At 47.0% G+C, this 19,858-nt stretch overlaps 1 protein-coding gene across 3 annotated transcripts in view; it reads left to right on the top strand.

Moving 5' to 3' along the window:
- Positions 1-1,637: 1,637 nt before the first annotated feature.
- SACS (sacsin molecular chaperone) overlaps positions 1,638-19,858 on the top strand; it is a 50,864-nt gene continuing 32,643 nt past the window's right edge. The window contains exons 1-3 of one of the 3 annotated variants that reach the window (XM_007664095.3): positions 1,638-2,140; positions 4,387-4,487; positions 4,886-4,932. In XM_007664095.3, the coding sequence (XP_007662285.1) occupies positions 4,910-4,932 (23 nt within the window). In that variant the 5' untranslated portion in view covers positions 1,638-2,140; positions 4,387-4,487; positions 4,886-4,909. Of the gene's footprint in view, positions 2,141-4,386; positions 4,488-4,885; positions 4,933-17,340; positions 17,387-19,858 lie in introns of those variants that run through there. The other 2 variants (XM_039914885.1, XM_029048121.2) reach the window with 2 other exon arrangements.

The following is a 19,858-nucleotide window of genomic DNA, read 5'->3' as shown; positions in this document are numbered from 1 at the left end:
TATTTCGGGGACACACATTGGAGGGTTGGGGCTTAGCTGTTGGCTCCTCAGTGCTGGCAAACCAGTTGCATATTTGGGTTGTTTTTTTGTGGTTTTTCTCCTTTGTCTTTTTTGTTTTGCAGGTTGTGGAGAAGGGACACAGACCAGTTCCAGCTGGCATCCTCCCAAGTCCATTGGTGCCATTGGGAGCCCTGGAATCTCCCTCAGCCTTGGGGGCTTCTGGGCTGAGATGGGGAGCTCTGGAGGATGCAGCTGTGGAGTGGTCACTAGGGGATGACTCTGATTGTCTTGGGCCTGCCTGCTTTCTCTCGCAATGATGGGGAGCTTTTATTTTATCGGAGCATGGCCAGTAGGAATTAAATAGTGGAAGAGCACACTGAAGTCTTCCACACAACCCACGTTCCAATGCGTTTTGGGGAATTAAAGAATGTTCCTCTGATAACGTGCGCCCATCTGGATAGAACTCCACGTGGCCATGGGAGAAACTGAGCAGGCATGAGGCAACAATAAGCCCGGAGGGCTCTAGTGTGAGTTTTCTTCTTTTCCAAGGGTTTATCGAAGCCCCCCTCATTGCAGGAGAAATGCATGCACTGACTAATCCAATTTTACTGGAGATCTTTATTTTTTTTGTGTGATAGGGAATTCTTTTCCTCAGACTCCCCAACTAAGCCACAATGCACAGTTGCTCTAAACATCCCTTGCAACATCTGGCAGAGGCAGAACACTGAGAAACAGTAATGGCTTAGTGGAAAGAGCATGGGAGTAGAAAGACCTGAGTTCTAATCCTGGCTCTGCACTTGTCTGCTGTGACCTTGGGCAAGTTACTTAACTTCTCTGTGCCTCACCTCTGTAAAATGGGGTTTAAGACTGTGAGCCCCTTGTGAGACAGGGAATGTGACCAACCTGATTATCTTGTATCTACCTCAGTTCTTAGAACAGTGTCTGGTACTTAGTAAACACTTAACCAATAGCATAAAAAAAGAACAGTGGGCCAGGTGGGCCATTAATCTAGCCAAGGGTGACATTTCTTGTGTTCTGTTCTTGCACAGCCTCCCCCGCCCCCCCCCCAGAATGTGTCTTTGGATTTAGGTGAGCCAGCAATGGAGTACTCTTCTGAGAAAAGGAGTGAAAAAAGCTCCTTGCGACTAGGAAACATGTCTTGTGCTTCTGTGGTACTTTCCCAAGGGCTTAGTACAGTGCATCGGACTCAGTAAGTGCTCAGTAAGTTCCATTTCTATTACAACTACTGCTCCTATTAGTACTACTAAATCTGATGGAAAATGTAGGCAACAGCTCCAAAGGCCTGACTCCCTCACATTCTACCTGCCCTCTTTGCTTCCTCAAAAGCCAGCCCTCCCCACCCTTAGATCTTAGTTCACGACTTCCTAATCACTCTGACTCACTTTTCCCTGGCAGCCAGACTCTGGTATTTCTCATACCAAATTTAAGGCTCTTCTGAAATTCTATTCTCGGCCTATTGAAATGTAGAAAAAAAAAAGCATCAATATTCATCTACCCCCCCTCCCCACCCCCCGCAATTGCAGCAATTTTCCTTCGCTTACTCAGATTGATGCTGAGTCGGATAGCTTCCACCCAGGCCTCTAATTTTGGTGAGACAGAGCTTTGGTCGGGAAACTGTTTCATTGAGTCAGAGGAAAGTGATTTCAAATCAGAAGTAAGATGTCGCTCAGATCCTTTTCCATTTGCTACTTGAAAATCTCTGATTGGCCGCAGAACCGGACGACCAGGTCAAACGAGTGACTGAGTCATTGGTTTGGTGTGGGCCTGGCTTCAAAGATATTGCTTCTACTGATGGGTATGAGGTACCACTTCCAGATTTTTACCAGCAGTTTCCCCCTGACCCCTTGCTGGGTGTTTCAAAATTCTTCTTTATCACTGTTTCAGAGGTAGCATGGTGGGCTGAAGTGATCTCCCTCAAAGTCTCCGGGCATATTGGTATGTGAGCCAGGATTCGCAGTCACTGGCATGAATTTCCAGTATGGTGCTTAGCCACAGTTGCCGGCAGGCCTGGGGGTAGACTGGGATTGGAAAGCGGTGTTGGCGGCACCGAGATTTCTGACCTGCTGGTCAGCTGATGCTTCCGGGTTCAGACGGCCATCTCAAGTTCCCCAGGAGGAAGGTCAGTGTGTGCGTTTTGACTTGGGCTCACGGGGTGGCCAGAGGAAAAGGCGTATAGGTGTTTGGTACTAGACGCCAACCTGGTATCGGGGACTGACGTCCACTGACATCAGAGTTTGGGATTGGGGCCCAAGGCAGTTGCTCTTGGAGTCAGATCTGCCTCCAGCTATTCAGCCTCGAGGACTGAAGCATTACTGAAGCAGAGGTGAAACGCACAAAGCAAAAGGTGGCATTAAGCCCCGCCTGGTACATCAACCCCTGCCAACTTACATGTTCTTGGTCTGTGTTTGGCTGTGGCTCTTGCTTGTGGTCTCCTTGTGCATGGAGAAGCAGCCTGGCCTAATGGATAGAGCACAGGCCTGGGGGTCAGAAGGTTATGGGTTCAAATCCCGGATCCACCACTTGTCTGCTGTGTGACCGTGGGCAAATCACTTCACTTCTCTGGACCTCGGTGACCTCATCTGTAAAATGGGGATCTTGACTGTGAGCCCCACATGGGACGGGGATTGTGTCCAACCCGATTTGCTTATATCCAACCCAGCACTTAGTACAGTGCCTGGCACATAGTAAGTGCTTAACAAATACAATTTTATATATATATATAGTGAACGCTCACCGGGGAGACCAGAAAAAGACATTTGATTTGTGGCCAATCTCTTTCTATACAATTTCCCTAAAAGCCCAACCCAGAAAGTGTTCATTCATTCATTGAGTTGTATTTATTGAATGCTTACTGTGTGCAAAGCACTGTACTCAGCACTTGAGCATTTAGTGTCCTTCTGTGAGCCTACCTTCTCCCCCAGGAAGGGTCATAGTTAGGGGTCAGAGTGAGTCAATGCATGGAATAGCCGGTTATTTGATTTATACCAGTCGAAGCAGCCTGTCTACTCATGGTTACCAAAGTATTACCCCAAAATAATTTTAGTTAAGGGAGCTAACTGTTAAGTTTGTTCGTATGCAGGTCAACCACTGTTCGGTGCCAGACACGGAATTGCAAATGGAGAAAATTTCCAGGGATTGAACTAATTAAGGATTATCTGGGTTATATATGCCAAGGGAGCAGAAAATATTTTCCAGAAAAGTGCATAATGTGTATAAAATGTTCATTATTAAGTGTTTCCCATGGGTTTTCCTTCCCTCTAGTTTTATAAGGAAATGCATTCAGATATTATAGATCAAAGTAGAGCACAATCCTCTGGTGTTCTTTGCTTCTAAGGCCGGGGAGTCTGTCTAGCAGAATTGGCTTTACTTTAAATGTAGCACTTAGAACAGTGCTCGGCACATAGTAAGCGCTTAACAAATACCAACATTATTATTATTATTATTATTACCGTGCCTTGCATCCAGGAGTGCTCAGTAAATACCCTCACTGCTCTTAAGACCACATACTCATACACATTCATTTGAAAAAAAAAAATTTAGAGAAGCGTGAGGTGCTGAGCAAGTCCAGCCCCAGCCTCCAAAAATCCAGAAATTCTCCTCTAAGCTCTGGTCCAATACTTGTTGGCTCTGGAAGAAAACCAATTTCTACCTCTGTCTGAAATTCCTAGCCTGGAAAGTTAGGGAATATTTTCTCTTGGTCTTGAGGAGCACTGCCAAGTCCCTGGGAGAAGAGGGGAATTAGGGCAAAGAAATATCGCTACTCCAACAATTCGCCCATAGGACACAGACTAGGTTCTTAAATTCAGATTTCCTCTCAAAAATCAAATGCTCTCATAATTTTTAATTACAAAGGGAATCTCCAACATCCCAAACTCGCTTTTTTCTTTCCAAATATGACTTGATTTATTCAAGCGCGGGCTTGGGTTTTGTGGAATCTTTGCTCTGAGACCTGACAGAGGATGACAGAGCGTATTATGCTGGAGGTGAAAGCAAGTACGTAAAACTTCTGTATTTTTCTGGCACGATTGCCAAGTTATAGAGAGTGAGAAACAAGAAGATGAACAGAAATAGTGAGGCCTTGAGATTGGCCCTTTTATGCTGACCCAAGGCTTCCGCAGGAAAGCTAATGTGAGCAGGTGTGTGTGTGTGTGTGTGTGCGCTTATATGCATGTGTGTATGTTCGTTTACAGTTTGTTTATCTTGATATCTGATATGGGGAGAAAGATCTAAGCTTGGTAGTTGGGTAATGTAGCAGACAGTTTATAATTAGAAACTCCCTGTAGCTAAAGACTGCTATGAAGAAATGACTTTTCTGTGCCCTTCCCTTCAGTTCCTTTCTCCCTGCCTTCTTGCTCTCCCTTTCAGAATCCCAGAACTGATGTAAAGAAGCAGCTGGCGGCACCCAAAGAAGGGATGCGATCCCTGTCCTACTCTACTCCTCCTGGGAGAAGGAGAAAGAAGAATCAGTAAGAGTACTTATACATCTTCCCTTTTTCCCCTTACAACTCCCATCCCTTTCTCCTCCCCCTTCCCCAAATATCTCCTCAGGAAACGGAGTGAAAATTGTGGGGAGTAATGCCAAGGATTCCATTTGCTAGCCAGTTCTCTTTTAATGACTCCACTGGGGAGTTGGACGATAGGAGCATAGCGCAAAGAAGGGCCAATCACTGGTTTGGGAATGTATCACATGAGGGGAGCCCAACCATGAATGATTTCTGACCTCAGGGGATGGAGTGGTCCTTGAAAAAAGACCTTATCCTGGCTGGGGAGAACTGGACTTCAAGGGCGAAATGAGAGGGTAAGGAGAGACCAGCACCAAAGAAAGGAAAACAAACTTCCATATCCGTTTTCCTGTCTCTAACAGGAAAAGACTGCAGGAGAACAAAGCATGGAGGCCGAGGATTCGAACAGGTAAATGGGTTAACTTTATTAGTTACACGAATTGAAGTGATACTCTTTTACGTACGCTTGACTCCGAAACTACTAGAACTAAAGAAAAAAAGAGGCATGTTTTAAAGGCAAGCGCAAAGATATTATCAGTTTCAACTAGAAAAATTTAAATTCCATATAAATATAAACTGAGGGGAAGTCCAGTAAAATTGTGTTACATTGTATTGCATCTAAGGGATGCTCAGTAAATGTCATTACTACAAGGTGGCTCCATGAGTTTTGTGTTTCCTGGCAGAAGTTACTATAGGAAGCCAACTAATGGATTCCCATTGCCCCGTGAAAAAAGAATGGACTGAAAGTTGGATACTTGAGTGCTGATCTAGACTGCTACTGCAGAGCCGGGGGACCAGGGGCAGGAGACCTAATTTCTGTGCATCAGTTTCCTTCCTTATGGAACAAATGGACACATGCCTGGTGAGGGTAACTGAGGTGACGTGGAAAAACCCTGGAGCTTTTTGAGGACAGGGGATACCTATCTATCTCCATGCTCTGTGCTTGTTACTTTTAATAACCAGACGATTCTTAGGGAGCCCTTTGTGGAACGATCCCCCCCAACCCCGCAATCTCATTTTTACTCCTCCTCAGCAGTAAATCGCCTTTTTATCCAGTCCTGTCTGACCCTTGAAAGAACTTATTTACAGGTTTGAGACAGTCTACCAAGAAAGACATATTTAGCCTTTTCAGGAAGGCACTTTACGAAACTAACTCAATTTGCAAATCCATTTATGGTCTCATGTCTGGGTTTTTAATACGAAGGGAAAGTCTCTCAGCCCAATTCAGCTATATTAATTTTGCCGTTGTGCCCAGATTTGTCCGTAAGCTTCCTGAATCAGTTGTTTGGGGGCAAGAGCGCAGGGAGCCCTCCCGTTACTTACACACCCTGGGAGAATAGTTGGGTCTATTTATCTCCCACTGAAATAAAGCTGCCTTACTGCTGAGCATTTGGAGAGACAGGGAGAACACCTTCCCCAGGGTAGAAAACCCTAAGCAAACATCCTCACACCTTCTAGACTAGAGCTCCCTTAAGGAATTAGGGAACGATGGTCCAACTCGGAGTGCCGCATTGTCAGAAGGTTCTAGGAGAACTGAGCTCATTAGGTGTTGGGAAGGTCACATGGAAAATCAGTTCAAAAACAGTGCGGAGCTTATGATGTAAAGGGCAAATGCAGCTCCTGGGGTAGTCAGGGTATAAGGAAAACATCAAGAGAACAACCTAGTGAACAGCTTTACAGTGGAAACAATGGGAAGCTAGAGTCAACAGGGCCGTCAGGTAGCCCCTTCGACCTCAAACCTAAGGATACGCAGTTGGCGTTTGTGCCCTGCATTCACTCTGCCTTGTAGTTGGCCCAGTGCCCTAGGAGATCATCACTTTAGATCTCAGAAGAGATTGCATGGCACTTATCTCAGTCCCAGTCTTAAAAGCTTTTCCCTGTCATGGATGTGTTCCATGGCTGCAGTGTTGCTAGGGCCTCTGCTCATTTCCAAGTGGCTCCAAGTGAACTCTGTCCTCTTTCCCCATTTTTGAACTGGCTTTGGAGCTAAAGATATTGCACCTGCTTTGTTTTATGCACAAGGTGAATGTTTTAGTCTATTCATCTTAACATTGTAGAGCCAAGTTCCCAGACATCAGTAACTAAGATTGCCATTAATACTGTCCGTTTTAAGCACTTGATGGTCACTCCACCCTGAGACCCACAGCCCGTTTATGCATATCAATCAATCACTGGGACTTATTAAGCACTTACTGTGTGCAAAGCACTCACTGAACTAAGTGCTTGGGAGAGTAGGATACAGCAGAACTGGTAGACACATACCCTGCCCATGAGGAACTTGCAGTGTGCAGAGGGAGGATCTTACAGTGTAAAGGGCATAGCCTTATACTCTGCCCTTTGCCCCATTTGAAATGTATTTTAATGTCTGTTCCTCCTCTAGGCTGTAAGCTGTTTGAGGGCAGGGATCATGTCTACCAAGTCTTATTGTATTGTTCTCTCCCAAGTTCATTAATTCATTCATTCAGTAGTATTTATTGAGCGCTTACCTCGTGCAGAGCACTGTACTAAGCTCTTGGAATGTACAAATCGAGTGCTTAGTACGGTGCTCTGTACACAGTAAGTGCTCAATAATTTAATTTATTTTGATTTAGATTTAGATTAAACTTTGATTTAGAACAACCAGGGACAGTTAGGCATGCTAATGCCTTCTGGACCCCCGCAAAATTCTTTTGTCAGTGAAATCAGACTATTGGAACAGCAAACAGAAATGAGGCTGGGTCAGGAGTGACATAATGAAACCTTGTCATCCCGGAAAGGGTTCCCAAATTTGAGTCTCTCTTTGTAGAAATTTGAAATGTAGGTGGTTTGGATCGCCTTGTGACTTTCCCCAGAGGGATCTTTCAATCTCATCTACAATTTCAGAAAATGTTTTTCTAACTCTCGGCTGGCCCAGCTATATATGCAGTGGCAGTTGAAGCCTCGGTCTTCAAGACTTTCGTCGTAGAAGATTTTACCAAGCCATCTGCTCTTTGAAAACACATTTTATCAGAAGAATATGTGAAACTTGTCAATATTTGTAGTTATTGGATCGTAGGCATCTGGCACCTGGGCCCGTGTAAAATAATTCAAAATATCACAGCATCTATTCTTTTGGGAAAACGTTTTAAAGCACACTGAAAGTGAAACCTACTTATTATGCCCTTCAGCAGATCAGTTACCTACAGAAAATCCTCCTTAAGAAGAAAGTGGTAAATTATGGGCCAGTTTGGATGTAGCTGAGAAGAAAACAGTTCAAGTGACAACGATCACTCCATTCTTCCAAGTTGTCACTACCCGAGGATGAATGCTAGGCTGGATAAACCACTGATTATGTCTCAGTGCTGACATTGGTCACGTGCTACCTTCTTATAATTTCTCTTCTAATAAAACAGGGGGCAGTGGTGGAAGGCAATAAGAAAAATCAGTGAGAATCTAAGAAATGCCATTCCGAGCCAGACCAACGGAGCAGACCTAGCCCAATATTTTGTCTCCCTCCGCAGCAACATAGAATTTTGCCCTCCTTGGTATCCATCTTTCCTTATTATCGTCTCCTCAATATTTCATATGATGAAAAGCAACACAGGCAGGAGTCTGAGCCGATTAACCCCTTCTGGCCTGTAGATTTTGGTTGGCAAGTTTATTGTCATCGCTGTGTGCACTTTGACTTTCTCATATTTGGTAAGGAAATATTGCGGATCTCAATTCTAAGCTGGTGTTTAGCACATTCATTGAGTGTGAGAAGACTATTGCTACTCATTGTCCCAACCTCATGTGGTCCAAGTGAGTTATGAGAAGCGATATGGCATGGTGGTTAGACCCTGGGCCTGGGAGTCAGAAGGTCATATGTTCTCATCCCGGCTCCACTGCATGTCTGCTTTGTGACCTTGGGCTAGTCACTTTACTTCTCTGTGCCTCAGTTACCTCATCTGTAAAATGGGGATTGAGTCTATGTGGACCAGGGATTGTGTCCAACCTGATTTGCTTGTATCCATCCCAGAGCTTAGTACAATGCTTGGCACATAGTAAGTGGTTAACAAATGCCACAACTATTATTATTTTCATCCCCTCTCAGCATCACTGTTTACTTGTGTGGTGAAACTTATTTATATTGATGCTATTCATTCATTCAGTTGTATTTATTGACCACTTACTGTGTGCAGAGCACTGTACTAAGCACTTGGAAAGTACAATGCGGCAACACATAGAGACAATCCCTACCCAACAATGGGCTCACAGTCTGTTGGTGCCTGCTTACTTGTTTTGATGTCTGTCTTCCCCACTTCTATTCTTTAAGCCTGTTGTGGGCAGGGATTGCTTCTCTTTATTGCTGAATTGTACTTTCCAAGTGTTTAGTATAGTGCTCTGCACACAGTAAGTTCTCAGTATTGAATGAATGAAGGAATGCATTTCCTTTGGCAGTCAGCTTGTCGGATATTGGCACTGTCGTGTTGTCTCTCGGGATGCTTAGAGCTTCTTCCTCTTCCTCCCTGGCATCAGGCCCAGTTGGGCCATGTGACCTGATACTCACATCGTAGGGTTGCTGATTTCCTGGGGGGCTTGGGTCATTTGTTGCCTACTAACTTCCCTGGGCAGTTTTGGAACAGGTTTGAAACGATCCGATTGCAAGGCCTGATCCTGGGAGCTTCGACCCAGAGGAGGGAAGATTCACCAGGAAGAAGATTCTTCTGGCATCTCTTTCCAAAAGCTGTCCTTCTTCGACAGTGCCTTTCTCCCCAATTCATTGATAGTATTTATTGAGCACCTCCTCCAAGCAGGCTAGCAGAGAGGAAGATCATGTGTGTGTGCATTCAGGAGTAGGAGCTCTGCTTCTCCCCCGTCCCTGCCTATCCCTCTATATCTATCTTGCTTCCTTTGCTGCCACCTTTTCCCTGTCAATTTTTGGACCACTGCTCCTGCCCCCAGTGGAAGGTCATTCATTCATTCAGTAGTATTTATTGCGCGCTTACTATGTGCAGAGCACTGTACTAAGCGCTTGGAATGTACAAATCGGCAACAGATAGAGACAGTCCCTGCCCTTTGACGGGCTTACGGTCTAATCGGGGGAGACGGGCAGACAAGAACAATGGCAATAAATAGAGTCAAGGGGAAGAACATCTCATTAAAACAATGGCAAATAAATAGAATCAGGGTGGTGTACATCTCATTAAACAAAATAAACAAAATAAATAGGGTGATGAAGATATATACAGTTGAGCGGACGAGTACAGTGCTGAGGGGGTGGGACGGGAGAGGGGAAGGAGGAGAGGGAAAGGGGGGAGAAGAGGGTTTAGCTGTGGAGAGGTGAAGGTGGGGGGTAGAGGGAGCAGAGGGAAAAAGGGGGGAGCTCAGTCTGGGAGGGGAAGGTCCTTCCACAGTAGCTGCAAGAAATACCGTAGTTCTCTTCACCAATTTCATTTCCCTCTGTAGTATTTTGTAATAATTCTTTTGGTTGCTAATTTATAAATAATTTGTTATTTTGCAATTGCTTTTAAGCACAACTTATTCATGCACATAAAATTGCACTTAGGGGTGATCAGTCAATCAGGAGTATTTATCCAGCGCTTACTGTGCGCAGAATCGACTGCAACAATGTACAAACTATCCCTCAACTTAAATGAAAAGGGAAGAAAAGATCATAATTAAAAGGTCATCTACTGGTAACTATAATAAACAACAAGGCTGGAATGATTTATGCTCTTTGAACTCTGGTGGAGGTTATGGACACTTATCTGTGGGTTTAGTTCCAGCTTTAGTTATTTTTGATGAGAAGACATGATTTATTTGATCAATATTCCTACACTGAATTTCTTTTTCCCAAAGATTCCATTGTTGCCAGATGCTAACACAGTGATCCAGGAAGTGGCAGAAGTTGGATAGGGTAGGGAATCCCAGCTTTTCAGCCTTTGTACAGGTAGGGAAATAGGACAGAGCAGGCCGGGTGACGGGAGGAGACAGGGGAATGGGAAGATGGCAATACCTGTGGTGAAGCCAGTGAACTATTAAAAAAAAAATCTAGAACTCCAAAACGCTTCAGAGAGTAATGATTCAATATTCAGGATTGCAGCAGCTGAGATGTTGAGATTTACAGTGAAATCTCAGTAGAACAGATTTGTCCTCTTGAGAGAATCTCACTGTTTCCTTGTTTGGCTCCCCTGTAAGAGTCTAAGTCCCTTGAAGGCAGGGAATGCGTCTTGGCTTCTACTTTACTTTCCTAAATGCTCAGGAAATCACATAGCAATCGATAGGCATTTAATAAATACGACTCTTTCTCCTTGTCCTTCTCACAAGAGTGAGAAGAAGTGAAGGTGTTACTGGTCCCATGACTGTCACTGGTTAGAATGTGCATTGGTTAGAGTGAGCATTCTGGAAATCTAAAGACTTCTGTGGTAGAGAGGTTTTGTCTGTGAGACTCAATTTAGGCTGTGTAGTATATAAGCCTTGTCCCTCAAGGCCCTTCTCCCTTTTGTCCTGAGCCACTCCTGCCTATTTTTACACAGCAGCCGCTCTCTTTGGCTAGGGGAAGCACTCACAACTGCAAATGTTCTCAGGCATTTGAAGCCTCCTGTTTGCTGTTATTTGAGAGAGAGGAGAGACAAAAGAAAGCGAGAGATCAAAATCTAGACACCTTTTGCGGTTTGCTCCCCTTGATTCTAGAATAATGCAAAGCACTGAGCTTTACTTATCCTGTTGTCAGCATTTCTTCAGCAGAATGAGGCAGTATAAAAAAAGTAACTACAATTAACAGACATTTGGTATTTAGAGAAATGTATAACAGGCCTCTTTTTCTTTGCATGAATGAAAAAGGTCTTTGGTAAAAGCATAGAATGCACGAAAGCCTTCTTTCCTCCCCACAAAAAGAGATGCTTTTGCCAGGTTGGGTTAGGAACTAGTGTGGGGCCATAAAGAAATTAATTTGCACGATAAGTAAATCCTTTGTTACCCATCCAGTTAGCATGGACTGATGGACCAGTGCCTTATTTTAATTTAAGGGGAAGTCTGATGTTCAGCTCTTTGGTTCTCAGAAGTAGGGGGAGCATGATCTTTAGTAAATTGCTGCATGGATGGATGAGTTGACATTCAGCTGTACGTACAATCGGGGTGGATACATTCAGAGTCTGAATGGCTCTGGGGATCCCCATCTGGTTTTGGCATTGCTAGAGATACCTGGTGTGAGAAATGTCATTTTAACCACAAATAACAGTACCATTCTCTGGCATTCTCTGTCACTGCTGGGCAGGACTGAACTGAAGGTTCTCTCATTTCTCTGTGTGCCCCGTTTCCCCGCAACAGTTAAATCTGGTTGGCTGGTGCTTGTTAGATATTTTTGGTAACCGCATAGCTGTTTCTCATTAAAATTAGATTGTAAGTTCAAGGGGAGGGATCATGCCTCCTAACTCTGTTATGCTCTTCCAAGCGCTTAGATGAGTGCTCTGTGCTATTGCTCCTATTGATTGATAATTGATTCACAAGAGAGTCATATAAGCAGCAGGGGCCAATGGCCTCTTAGCTGTTTTGTTACAGACTTCACGGCACTTTCGGGATTGCAGACTGTTTCCATTAGAAGTCGGAAAAGCAGACATGTTAACTCAGAAGCCTGATGTTATATTCCAGAAGGTATTAGAATTTAAACAATGTGACTGGATGCCGTCCCACGAGTGAACACCAGGGTTTTAAATAGTGAAAATGAGGACATTTCATATCTGGCTCTTCATGCACATATGCTGTATCGTTTATTATTTTGTTGCGACGGCATGGGCTGCTTCCCCAAACCCTTTCAGTGTCAGTACCCTGCCCGCAATGGGCCTGGGCTGAAGAGGGTTGGCAGTCCTCAGCCTCGTTTTTTTGGTTTTTTTAAATAGCGTTGTTAAACACTTACTATGTGTCAGGCACCGTACCAAGCCCTGGGGTAGATAGGAGCAAATCAGGTTGGACAAAGTCTATGTCTCACGTGGGGCTCGCAGTTTTAATCCCCATTCTACAGATGAGGTAACGGAAGCACAGAGAAATGAAGCGACTTGCCCTACGTCACACAGCATACAAGTGGCAGAGTCGGAATTAGAACCCAGATTCTTCTGATTCCCAAGCCCTTGCCCTATCCACTAGGCCAGGTTGTTTCTCTTCAGACGCCCTGCCCAGCCTCCTTACCCCAGCTGCCTCTTGCTCACCACAGTCTCCACCCTGCCTCCGCTGGAATGCCTGCTTGCGGTTCCAGTTAAAGGAATTTTTACAAGGCAAGATGAGGTGTTGCACCAGGGATAACATTTGGACGGAGTGAGGGCCTCTCCAAGAGTGTTTTTCAGCTACGGTGGGGAGTGGAGGGAGAGGGAGGATGCTACTGAAGTTGTTTCCTTTCCCTACCCCCTGAGGTGTTTGTATATGGGTTGAGTGCCCTTTGGAAGAGTATTTATTCCTGGGGTGGAACAGTGGCTTTGGAGAACTGTTTCTGTTCCGGGAGTGGTCTATGAAATCATTTGACCCCACAACTGGTTCATTAGGTATTTCTGACTGATATAACTCTCCCAGAGGGTGGAGGTTTGTTTTTTTTAAATGGTATGTAAGTGTTTACTATGTGTTAGGCACCTATACTAAGTGCTGTGGTAGATACAAACTAATCAGGTTGGATAGAGTCCGTTTCCCACACGGGGCTTGTCGCAATCCCGTTTTACAGATGAGGTAACTGAGGCACAGAGAAGTTAAGGGACTTGCCCAAAGTCGCACAGCAGTCAAGTGGTAGAGTTGGTATTAGAACGCAGGTCCCCCTGATTCCCGGGCCTGTGCTCTACCCACTAGACTACACCGTTTCTCAATTTTCGTTGTTTTGCCGTTTCTTTTCCATAGGGTGTATCGTTTTGCCCTTCTCCACTTCCCTTTGTAGGCTTTTTTTTTCCAGTGGGAGAAAGTATAGCTAGACACCTATTCACCCCAGACACTCCATCTGATCCAGACCCTCATCTGTTTCTGGTTCCTGGCCTGAGTTCTAGAACACCTTTTTATGGCGGGAGAATGGTGGGAGGAGTGAAAATTGTGGAATAGCTGTGAAGAAATAATTCTGTTTTTCACCTTCAGCAGAATCAGTAGATTGTGTAGACTTAAAATCTCCCTAACCCTATCACTTTTTTTTTAATGGTATTTGTTAAGCGCTCACTGTGTGCCAGGTACTGTTCTAAGCACTGGGGTAGATAGAGGTTAATCAGGATGGACTCAATCCATGTCCCACATGTGCTTCACAGTCTTAATCCCCATTTTGCAGATGAGGTAACTGAGGCACAGAGGAAGTGAAGTGACTTGCCCAAGGTCACACAGCAGACAAGTGGTGGAGCCAGAATTAGAATTCGGATCCTTCTATCCACTAGGCCACACTGCTTTCTCTTACTACGGCAGCACCTTACAGATCACAGAGAAGCAGCGTGGCTTAGTGGAAAGAGCACGGGCTTCGGAGTCAGAGGTCATGAGTTCGAATCCTGACTCTGCCACTTGTCAGCTGTGGGACTGTGGGCAAGTCACTTCACTTCTCTGTGCCTCAGTTACCTCATCTGTAAAATGGGGATTAACTGTGAGCCTCACGTGGGACAACCTGATTACCCTGTATCTACCCCAGTGCTTAGAACAGTGCTCGGCACATAGTAAGCGCTTAACAAATACCAACATTATTAGATCATACAGTTTGGATCTGCAGCAAACACACATAGAAAAGATTATTTTGTATTCATGACCATTTTCCTACTCTGCTCAGGCCCTGCAGGGGCTTCTGCCTCACTCTCGATTCTCCTGCCCCTGGTTTTTTGCTCATTTCCTTCATCCCTTCCTTGAAGACAGGGGACCCATCTCCCAAAGCCCTCCGGAAAGTCCACCTCCTCCAGCAGGTCCTCCCTGATTCCCTCCACTCCGGGTCATATCTTCGTCTACTTACGTACAACCCCCTGAACACTTCTGTACTTAACCGATTTACATACCCTACTTTTTAAATACCTCTTTCTTTTTCTATACCTCTTTTCAGCATCTTTTCCCTGCTATGTTATGACATTTATTAAGTCTTACTACGTTGTAAGTGTTGGGATAATTACAAAGTAACCAGATTAGCCAAGGTCCCTGTCCCACAGGAGACACAGAAATGGATTTAATAATAATAAGTGTATTTGTTAAGTGCTTGCTATGTGCCAAGCACTGTTCTGAGCACTGAGGTAGATACAAGGTGATCAGGTGGGGCTCACAGTCTTCTTCCCCATTTTACAGATGAGATCACTGACGCACAGAGAAGTGAAGTGATTCGCCCAAGGTCACACAGTAGACAAGTGGCAGAGTCGGGATTAGAACTCACGTCCTCTAACTCCCAAGCCCATGCTCTTGCCACGAAGCCACGCTGCTTCTCCACATGGCTTAATATGTGATTTAAACTCGGAGAACAAAAACCGTGTTCAACAAAATGACAATCCAAGCCAACGAGGTAGGCGGGAGCTATTTTTGGAGGGACAAGCCATTCATTCATTCATTCAATGGTATTTATGGAGCGCTTACTGTGTGCAGAGCACTGTACTAAGCGTTTGGAAAGTAGAGTTCACCTCCCCCGGGAGGCCTTCCCAGACTAAGCCCCCCTTTTCCTCTTCTCCTCCTCACCTCCCCATCTCCTCGACTCCCTCCCTCTGTTCTACCCCCTTCCCCACCCCACAGTACTTGTGTATATATGTACATATTTATCATTCTATTTATTAATGATGTGTATATATCTATAATTCTCTCTATTTATATTGAGGCTATTGATGCCTATCTACTGGTTTAGTTTTGTTTAAATACAATTGAATGAATGAATACTGAAGGCTCACCTCCTCCAGGAGGCCTTCCCAGACTAAGCCGCTTTTTTCCTCAGGTCCCCCTCCTCTCCCCATCACCCCGACGCGCTCCCTTTGCTCTACCCCCTCCACAGCACTTGTGTATATAGGTCCATATTTATAATGATGTGTATGTATCTATAATTCTATTTATTTATATTGATGCCTGTTTACTTGTTTTGGTACAGAAGCAGCGTGGCTCAGTGGAAAGAGCCCGGGCTTGGGTGTCAAAGGTCATGCCAGCTGTGTGACTTTGGGCAAGTCACTTCACTTCTCTGGGCCTCAGTGACCTCATCTGTAAAATGGGGATGAAAACTGTGAGCCCCACGTGGGACAGACTGATCACCTTGTATCCCCCCAGCGCTTAGAACGGTGCTTTGCACATAGTAAGCGCTTAACAACCATTTTTTTTGGTGTAGACTGTGAGTCCGTCATTGGGCAGGGATTGTCTCGATCTGTTGCTGAATGGTACATTCCAAGCGCTTAGTACAGCAGCGTGGCTCAGTGGAAAGAGGCCGGGCTGGGGAGTCAGAGGTCATGGGTTCGAATCCCGGCTCTGCCCCTTGTCAGCTGTGCGACTGTGGGCAAGTCACTTTGCTTCTCTGGGCCTCAGTTCCCTCATCTGGAAAATGGGGATGAGGACTGTGAGCCTCACGCGGGGCAACCCGATGAGCCTGTATCTACCCCAGCGCTTAGAACAGTGCTCTGCACATAGTAAGCGCTTAACAAATGCCAACATTATTATTAGTAGTAGTAAGCGCTCAGTTCCTTCATCTGTAAAATGGGGATGAGGACTGTGAGCCTCATGAGGGACAACCCGATGACCCTGTATCTCCCCCAGCGCTTAGAACAGTGCTCTTGCACATAGTAAGCGCTTAACAAATGCCAACATTATTATATCTTGACTCTTATTTATTGCCATCGTTCTCGTCTGTCCGTCTCCCCCGATTAGACCGTAAGCCCGTCCAACGGCAGGGACCGTCTCTATCTGTTGCCGACTTGTTCATCCCAAGCGCTTAGTACAGTGCTCCGCACAGAGTAAGCGCTCAATAAATACTATTGAATGAAATTATTGCAGTGCTCTGCACATAGTGAGCGCTCAATAAATACTATTGAATGAATGAATGAATGATTGATGCTTGTCTCCCCTCTTCTTGACTGTGAGCCCCGTGGTGGGCAGGGATGGTGGCTATTTGTCACTGAATTGTACTTTCCAAGCGCTTAGTACAGTGCCCTGCACAGGTAATCGCTCACTAAATACGATTGAGCGCGTGAATGAATGAAGAGGGAGCGCTTGCCGCGTGCAGAGCACTGTGCTGAACGCTTGGCCGGGGGGGGGGGTCAGGCCCGGGGGGGAGGGGAGGGGGCGCCCTCCCCGCAGCGCCCCCAGCGGCCCTTCCGAGGCGGGGCGGCGCGCGCTCTGGCGGGTAGGAAGTAACGGTCTTGGGCGCGCGCCGCTCCTCCGACTAGCGGGCTCGTGGCCCGGGCGGCGGCGCTGATTGGCTGGCGGGCGCGCGGGGGGTTTTCACCCCGAGGGGAGGGGGGCCGGGGGCGCGCCTCGAGGCCGCCGGCGGCGCTGATTGGCTGGGGGGCGCGAGGGGGGTCGCCCCCCCGAGGGAAGGGAGTCCGGGGGCGCGCCTCGAGGTCGGCGGCGGCGCTGATTGGCTGGGGGGCGCGCGGGGGGTCGCCCGCGTGAGGGAAGGGAGTCCGGGGGCGCGCCTGGAGGCCGGCGACGGCGCTGATTGGCTGGCGGGCGCGCGGGGGGAGTTCCCCGCCGCGGGAAGGGATCCGGGGACGCGCCTGGAGTCCGGCGGCGGCGCTGATTGGCTGGGGGGGCACGCGGAGGGTCCCCCGAGGGGAGAGGGTCCGGGGGCGCGCCTGGAGGCCGGCGGCGACGCTGATTGGCTGGGGGGCGCGCGGGGCGGGGCGGCGGCCCTGAGGGGAGGGCCCGGGGGCGCGCCCCGCGGCCGGCTGTGGTGGCGGCGGCCCCCCTCCCCTGCCGCGGCGCCCGCAGTTTGGGGCGCGGGAGAGCGGCGGCCTCGGGGCGGGGACGGACATGTGAGTAACCGGGGGGGCGCCCAGGAGCCGGGGGCCGGGGGTGGGGGGGAGGGCGGGCGCCTAATCCCCTCTCCTTCCTGTGGCCTCCCTCCCCTCCCACGGCGGGATTCAAACTCAGAGCCCAAGGGGGCGTCGACCCCGCCCCACCCGATGCCCTTGTAATAATAATGGCACGTCATAATAATGCTCATAACGAGGATGGCATTTGTTAAGCGCTTCCTAGGCGCCAAGCACTGTTGGAAGCGCTGGGGGAGGTGCAGGGCCAGGCCCACGTGGGGCGCCCATTCATTCGCCCCCCCCCCCCCCCCGATCTGGCCATTCCGAGCGCTTAGTGCAGTGCCCCGCACCGAGTAAATGCGCATAAATACTATCGAATGAATGAAGAGTATTTCTGGAGCGCCGCTGTGTGCGGAGCACTGCACTAAGCGCTGGGAATGGACAGGGCGGGAACTGATGGAGACCGTCCTTGCCCAGTGACAGGCGCCGTCGAAATGCTGACTCTTGAAGCCGTTCCCAAGCCACTGTTTAAACATTTAAAAGTCTTTATTGAGCGCTTACTATTCATTCAGTAGTCTTTATTGAGTGCTTACTGTGTGCAGAGCACTGGACTAAGCGCTTGGAATGGACAGTCCGGGAACTGATGGAGACCGTCCTTGCCCAGTGACAGGCGCCGTCGAAATGGTGACTCTTGAAGCCGTTCCCAAGCCACTGTTTAAACATTTAAAAGTCTTTATTGAGCGCTTACTATTCATTCAGTAGTCTTTATTGAGTGCTTACTGTGTGCAGAGCACTGGACTGAGCGCTTGGAATGGACAGTCCGGGAACTGATGGAGACCGTCCTTGTCCAGGGACGGGCGCGCCGTCGAAATGGTGACTCTTGAAGCCGTTCCCAAGCCACTGTTTAAACATTTAAAAGTCTTTATTGAGCGCTTACTGTTCATTCAGTAGTCTTTATTGAGTGCTTACTGTGTGCAGAGCACTGGACTGAGCGCTTGGAATGGACAGTCCGGGAACTGATGGAGACCGTCCTTGTCCAGGGACGGGCGCGCCGTCGAAATGCTGACTCTTGAAGCCGTTCCCAAGCCACTGTTTAAACATTTAAAAGTCTTTATTGAGCGCTTACTATTCATTCATTCAATAGTATTTATTGAGTGCTTACTGTGTGCAGACACTGGACTGAGAGCTTGGAATGGACAGTGCGGGAACTGATAGAGACCGTCCTTGCCCAGTGACAGGCGCGCCATCTAAATGGTGACATTGGAGCCATTCCCAAACCACTGTTTAAACATTTAAAAGTCTTTATTGAGCGCTTATTATTCATTCAGTAGTCTTTATTGAGTGCTTACTGTGTGCAGAGCACTGGACTAAGCGCTTGGAATGGACAGTCCGGGAACTGATAGAGACCATCCTTGCCCAGTGACGGGCTCGCCGTCTAAACGGTGACTTTTTAAGCCGTTCCCAAGCCACTGTTTAAACATTTAATCGTCTTTATTGAGCGCTTACTATTCATTCATTCAATAGTATTTATTAAGTGCTTACTGTGTGCAGAGCACTGGACTGAGCGCTTGGAATGGACAGTCTGGGAACTGATGGAGACTGTCCTTGCCCAGTGACGGGCGCGCTGTCTAAACGGTGACTTTTTAAGCCATTCCCAAGCCACTGTTTAAACATTTAATCGTCTTTATTGAGCCCTTACTATTCATTCATTCAATAGTATTTATTGAGTGCTTACTGTGTGCAGAACACTAGACTAAGCGCTTGGAATGGACAGTTCAACAACTGATAGAGACCATCCCCTCATCACTGCTGGGCTCACGGTCTAAACGGTGACTTTTTAAGCCGTTCCCAAACCACTGTTTAAACATTTAATCGTCCTTATTGAGCACTGAATATTCATTCGTCGTTCACTCAATCGTATTTATTGAGTGCTTACTGCGTGCAGAGCATTGGACTAAGCACTTGGAATGGACAGTTCGGGAACTGATAGAGACCATCCATGCCCAGTGACAGGCTCGCAGTGTAAACGGTGACTTTTTAAGCCATTCCCAAACCACTGTTTAAACATTTAATCGTCTTTATTGAGCGCTTATTATTCACTCATTCAGTAGTATTTATTGAGCCCTTACTGTGTGCAGAGCACTGGACTAAGCACTTAGAACGGACAGTTTGGCAACAGATAGAGACCGTCCCTGCCCAGTGATGGGCTCACAGTCTAAACGGTGACTCTCTAAACCATTCCCAAACCACTGTTTAAACATTCAGTCGTCTTTATTGAGAGCTTACTATGTGCAGAGCACTGGACTGAGCGCTTGGAATGGACAGTTCAGCAGTAGATACAGTCCCTGCCCAATGACAGGCTCACAGTCTAGATGGTGACTGTTTAAACCATTCCCAAACCACTGTTTAAACATTCAGTGGTCTTTATTGAGCACTTCCTATGTGCAGAGCACTGGACTAAGCGCTTGGAATGGA

The sequence above is a fragment of the Ornithorhynchus anatinus genome, chromosome 20 (genome assembly GCF_004115215.2).
Source record: "Ornithorhynchus anatinus isolate Pmale09 chromosome 20, mOrnAna1.pri.v4, whole genome shotgun sequence".
Classification (NCBI taxonomy): Eukaryota; Metazoa; Chordata; class Mammalia; order Monotremata; family Ornithorhynchidae; genus Ornithorhynchus; species Ornithorhynchus anatinus.
This window is presented reverse-complemented; position numbering and strand designations above follow the sequence as displayed.